At 35.1% G+C, this 6,136-nt stretch overlaps 1 protein-coding gene across 1 annotated transcript; it reads right to left on the bottom strand.

Moving 5' to 3' along the window:
• Positions 1-4,145: 4,145 nt before the first annotated feature.
• LOC122063155 (polygalacturonase non-catalytic subunit AroGP2-like) lies at positions 4,146-5,135 on the bottom strand. The gene has a single exon (XM_042626847.1). It carries the CDS (start codon positions 5,133-5,135, stop codon positions 4,146-4,148), a length of 990 nt encoding a protein of 329 aa, XP_042482781.1.
• Between the last annotated feature and the right edge of the window lie 1,001 nt (positions 5,136-6,136).

A 6,136-nucleotide genomic window follows, 5' to 3' on the forward strand; every position in this document is an offset into this window, starting at 1 on the left:
TTTTTTACGCCTGATTTGAATCTGATACGATCCATTCCATGCTGTATCGATATCATACTGATTGAAAGTGATTGTGGCACTCAAGAATACAGTAAGTAACAAATCCATTTGGAAATCGGTGAGTCCCCACCAAGAATACGAAAAGTATCAAGGTGTTTGCGAGATCAGTGAGGGTGTGCAAACTTTAGTCCCACATCATCTAGGGGAAGATTATTGGGCAAGTTGATAAAATCTAACCTCCTCAGCATGACACAATGTGTTTTAAAGGCTTGTGACACATGGGCCAAAGAAGATAATATTATGCTAAAACTAATGAAGTTGAGACGTTACATATGGTATCAAAGCAGACCCCGAAAATATGAGGGGCCACAGAGATATTGTTGATAAAACATTGAAGCATTAAAGTATTTCTTTCGTGACAGGTAAAGATTGTTTGCCCAACGAGCCTAGCCCAGCTTTGTCATAGGACTTGTAGGCCCAAACCTGGACCTTGGGTAACAAATTCAGCCCAACCCATAAAGTTTTGGGCAGACTAATTTTTCCGGCCCAAGGTTCATACCGACCAGAAACATGCTAACCCATAGCCTCATTATGGTGATAATTACCACTTCTCTCAAAACAAAGTTATCTACAGCGTTTGGAACGATCCAAGGTAGATGTATAATTCGTTTTTGTTTTGTTTTAGATCTATCATTCTTGAGTCATGGTTTATATGGGGGTCATTTAAGAAATTTGTTTGTGATGAAGGTTATTAAAGTTACGGTTTATATGGGGGTAATTTCAGAAATATTGTTTGTGATGGGGTTATTAAACTTACAAGAATTATTTGCAAATATAATGAGACGCAAGGAAAAGAGTGTATAGCCCTTTCTCCATTGTCAGTGAAATTGTTTTCATCTCTCCGAAGACATAGAAGCCTTGCCAAACCGCATGTATCCTTGTCATGGTTGTATGGTTGTTTCTTCTTTCTATTACATTGTATTATCTATATTATGAATATGTTCCGTTTCTTCTTTAGTCTCTCTTCCAAATATGAAAGCACGTAACATAGACAATCAAACCTACACACCTTGTATTGACATTTTCTTTTCTACTTTTCACTATCCATTTGTTATAATTACTTCCACAAAAATTCCTTTCTAATAGACTTCAAGCTTATTTTATCACACCGTCAAATTTAATGGGCCCCAAACTTGACATATGAATAGGAAACTTGACCCCTACCTGCTTATGAATTTGGTCTCACCTAATTTTCCACATGATATATATTTTAAAAGGAGGAAACTATTGCTTTGATAAATGAAACTCAGTTTGTGGACTTGACCTCTTCATGATCATCCATCCATTGCAAGGTTTTAGCTCAATCTGATATTTCCTATATTGAGACATAATGTCATAAAAATTGGTTGACTACTGAACTTTGATAGAAGTTGGACAGCCATTTAAAATGCAAGGATAGAAACCTTATCACAGACAGGTAAATCGCATTTTAGAGATGGAGACTGAAATTTTTTTTCACATAGGGCTAATCGACTTTCCCATCCAAACAGTCAATTTCAATAGAGGCACCCACCAAGTGGTGGATATAAGGTGGATTTGACTAAACAAATCATAAAAAAATTATTTTAATTAAGGGAAGGTGTAAATCGATTGGACTTGCATTTGTTTGTTGCTATGACCTTTACAATAATTTTTTTGATAGACAGGTCTTCCCACAAGGCATCTCACCTTCGTGCATAAGAAAATTCACATTTTAGCCTACCTATCAAAGCCTCTAATGCATCCAAGAAAGAGTATTTACTATCCGAAAAAGTTGCTAAGAAAGATATATATATATATATATATATAAATGAATTGATCAAATTCACTTTTACTATTACAGCTACTAAAACAATAATGCGCACGTACGACGTATAAAATCTAAAATGTTTTGAACTCAAAAATTATTTTCCACACAAAAGGGAAATTGCAAATGAAAACAAGAAAATGCAACTTAAGAAAAGCACGCTCTACAAAAGGGACTTAAACGTTCATGTTTTGAAAGATTATAGATCAATTAATTTGTCTGACATTACTAGCTTACCAAAATTTGGATGTTAGAAATCTTCTAGAAAATATAACAGATCAATCAAAAAGTTGATATCCTGAATTTATTTTCTTTGGTAAAGAACCTAAGCCATACATATTTTTTAGGTCAGAATAACCTCCCATGTGGTTGCATCATGGAACAATTCAAATTGCCACTTTATGAACCATTTTTTAAATTTTCGAATCAGAATGCATAACCATTGAAGGAAAACATTGAGAGTAAGGGAAGCTTGACATATAATCATGGCAAAGAAAGATAAGAAAATTAGGCATGGAAAAGACAGAAAAGGGGTTATTCAAATAAATTTTGGTCATAGGTAAACTAAGATACCTCTAATATAGCAACATGAACCATTTTTTTAAGCTTTCGAATCAGAATACATGACTATTGAAAGAAAACTTTGAGAGTAGGGGAAACTTGACATATAATCATAGCAAAGAAAGTAAGAAAATTAGGCATAGAAAAGACAGCAAAGGTGTTATTCAAATAAATTTTGGTCATAAATAAACTAACTAAGATATCTCTAATATAGCAACACGAAAATCTTCGGTTTCAAAAGCTTTGTGGCAAAAGTTTTTTGGCTAGCAAACTATAGAGTAGAGGTGTTGGGTTGGTCTCGGTCGGGCGTAGCTGACCACTTGGGAACCAGGCACTGTAAATGCATGTTTAAGTTAACGGGTCTAGTTTTGGGGGGGCATGGTATGGTTCGGGCAAGTCAGTGTCGGGCTTTAATCAGGCTGCCTTAACCATACCTTAACTAGGATATTGACCTAGTTAAGTCTAAACGAGTTCAAACATGCTATAACCTACCCTAAAATTATTTTCTTAAGTGGCTTAAAGGCTCATAAATGTTCCATTTAAACATTAAATCACAACAGTTTTACACAAAAAATAAGCATAGTAGAAGGTGGTGCAAATCTTTTATAAAGAAGAGAAATTATATGAGATTATGTTGTTCTTTAATAAAGGGGGTCGGGGTCAGGGTCGGGGTCGGCTTCAGTCTGGGTACAACAAGTCAGTTCAAATCGAGGGTACAATCTATTGGTTCAATCGGGCGCTCAATGGGCTAGCTCCTTGCACTGTAAAATGCTTGTTTATACATGTTTATCAATCAGACCAGTCCAGGTCGGGCCATAAACGTGCTAGGCTCAATCGTGCCTACCAATGTGGGCTCATAATTGACACCCTTGCTATAGACGGTATTAGTAGACTGACACCAAATTTTGCCACATGGAAATGTGATGTGGCAATTTTGACCATATGGATACATAGAAAATGGTCTATAGTTGATCACATGTCAAATTTTAGTCCTAGATTAAAGCATATAAACTCTAATGTATTGGCATATTTCCTGCATTTTCAATTTTTATTCTTTTTTTTTTCCATTAATTTTCAAAGAATTATTTTTCCACTTGGCCAACTCCATTTTGGCTAAGAATTACAATGTGAGCGAGCAACCTGCGGCCCTACTTATCTACAAAATTTTAGCTCTAGCCAATTTACCATGTGGTAAACTGTGTTGGTATAAAGATACTACTAGTACTAGACTCCTAGAACTTTCCCCAACATTTATAAACATGCATGAAGAACAAGATTTTTCCCCCTCTCATCTTCTTTTTGGCCCCCAATACTTCAAGAATGTCAGTGCACACTCATATGGTTGCAAGCAACCTCAATATCTACTTCACTCCCCCATCTCCAAAATAATTCCTTTAGTAAGATCCTCCATTTGCAATATTTTCTCTCTCAAATCTAGTATCATGTTATGTTCACCGTTATAAATCTGAGATCCAAGAAATTATTCAATTATTTATGAATAAACCTGCATCAATGTCTTTTTTTTTTATTATTATAATATATAAAAGCTGTCATATATGATGCTGGATTCTAGCAAAAAATCTATGATGCTGGAAAATTAAAGAACGAAATTTATATATTGAAACTTGAAAGACATGAGAAGTAAGCCAAATCGGATCATTATTTATCCTTCAAATAGTATTAGTAACATTTATTACAAACAAGAGGACTGGAAGACAGTCAAATCTTCAAATTGTGCTCAGCCTAGAGTTTTTGTCCAAACTACTCCATTCTCATTTATCCAGTGGCAGACTTCAATTAGGCCTGGACCAAAACCCAACAGCTTAAAAGCAAGATGGTTTGGATTCCAAGTTGATGTGTCATAATGGCATGCCATGATCGCATGATTTACTTTCCTTTGAGCATGTAACTCAACTGCATATAGTTTTACTTCCTGTAAAACATGGCAATAATAGACTTGAAATGGAAAGGGTAAACTATGACATAAGGCTGGTGGTTCAGAAAGGTTTTCATAGATGAGTTTCACAACTCCAATTGTGACATTCTCATAAGATCCTTCAACATTCTCAGTACTCCATCCATGAACGTGATGGCCTAATTTCTTGACAACAAAGTCGATGAGATCCTCAGCGGAAGTCACACAACTGCTTTGCACACCTAGAATTGAGCTTTTTTCATCACATATATCGACTGTTTCCTGAATATATTCATCCATGTTTGATTCATCCACCACACCAAAAAGATTCTTCAAATCTTCAATATGGGCAAAGGAAATTGGGATTTTTGATGCTAGAGATCGCGGCAAGAATGATTTATATGACATTGGGTCCCTTAGATCAGGGATAGGAATAAAACCTCCCTCTTTCACCATTGATTCTCGAAAATATGGTAATCCTCCTTGGCTGGCAACTGACAGGGGTACTGCACTTGGAACAAGTTCATACTTCAACTTGATATCATTCCATTGTGCTATTGGCGGTAGGCTTGTGAATTCTGTTGTCTTCTTCATCAGTGCATTTGTAGAACAAGCAATATTAGCTTGCTTACAAAATGAAGGTAGGTGGGAAGGCAATTCATTGTTCTCCATAAGTTTCATATAAACTATCACTTGATGGGAACTCAATGGAGAAGCCTTTGCAGCTAACCAATGTGGAGAGTGTGGAATACCGATATGCTCTTCCCAGTATTGTGAGAAGGCATTTTTAGCTTGAGAACCCTGCAAAATCATTTTTTTTTTGGGGGGGTGGGCAATAAAACAAAATAAGGAAGGTAAAAAAAGAACAAGCAATAGCCAAGTTGAAATGAATGATGATAGAAAGCATATTTTATCTTACACTTAAGTATACTACTATCAGAAATCCAAGCAACAAAATGGGATGCATCTTGGTGGAGCTGAAATAGAGAACTGAAGGAGTTTGGTTTGATGCAATGAGAGCAGTTGTTTGAATATATAGAGGGAAAATCTTGTAGTAATAATAAGTAAGAAAGGGGGAGAATTTTTTTCAGTCCTTTAAACATATTTTGTAATTTGCCAAATTCCCTTATTCCTTCCAACTTCCCTCCAAATTTTTTAATACCATAGTACCCCTCAATTCTTAGTTGTTCTCCTAAATTTGAGTTATATATATATATATATATATATATTATGGGAAAAAGAACATTACTTGACAGTTGTATATGCTCAAATACATGGGGAAGTGGAACCAGGCTATGAAAAGATGTCCATACCCCAGCTCCACTTTCCCAAATGTCTAAGCATACGCAACATTGTCGGGCAGCATTCTTTCTCAATTTATTTATTTTCTTTTCTTATTTGGCTAGGTCTTCGTATTAGGCTTAATCATGTAATCAAAGAAAAGTTTTAAGAACTTAATCATTAAGGGTATACATAACCATAAATTTAATTATAGCAAGAATTGATAAGAATAATTAGGCAAGAAAAAAAGCACAATTGTTAATCAAGGAAAATATTTAAAGATAAGTCTAATGTATCAACAAGAAAATTTTATGTTTCAAAAACTTTATGGCAAAAGTTCTTTGACTGGTAAGCTCTACATGGTATATCTAGACCGGCATAAATTTTTTCCACATGAAAGGTTGGCCGGAATTTTTTTATTGTATAGATATTTAGAAATGCTCCAAGGTTTGCCACATGTTAGATTCAAGCATATATCACCCCACGTATTGGCATTTTTTTTTTTCGCTAAAATTTTATTTCATAAGAAGACA

This window comes from Macadamia integrifolia, unplaced genomic scaffold (genome assembly GCF_013358625.1).
Source record: "Macadamia integrifolia cultivar HAES 741 unplaced genomic scaffold, SCU_Mint_v3 scaffold1222, whole genome shotgun sequence".
NCBI classification, from domain to species: domain Eukaryota; kingdom Viridiplantae; phylum Streptophyta; class Magnoliopsida; order Proteales; family Proteaceae; genus Macadamia; species Macadamia integrifolia.

Bases quoted from the DNA above. Each gene is read 5' to 3' on its own strand.
- LOC122063155 (XM_042626847.1), bottom strand. From the start codon at position 5,135: ATGATTTTGCAGGGTTCTCAAGCTAAAAATGCCTTCTCACAATACTGG.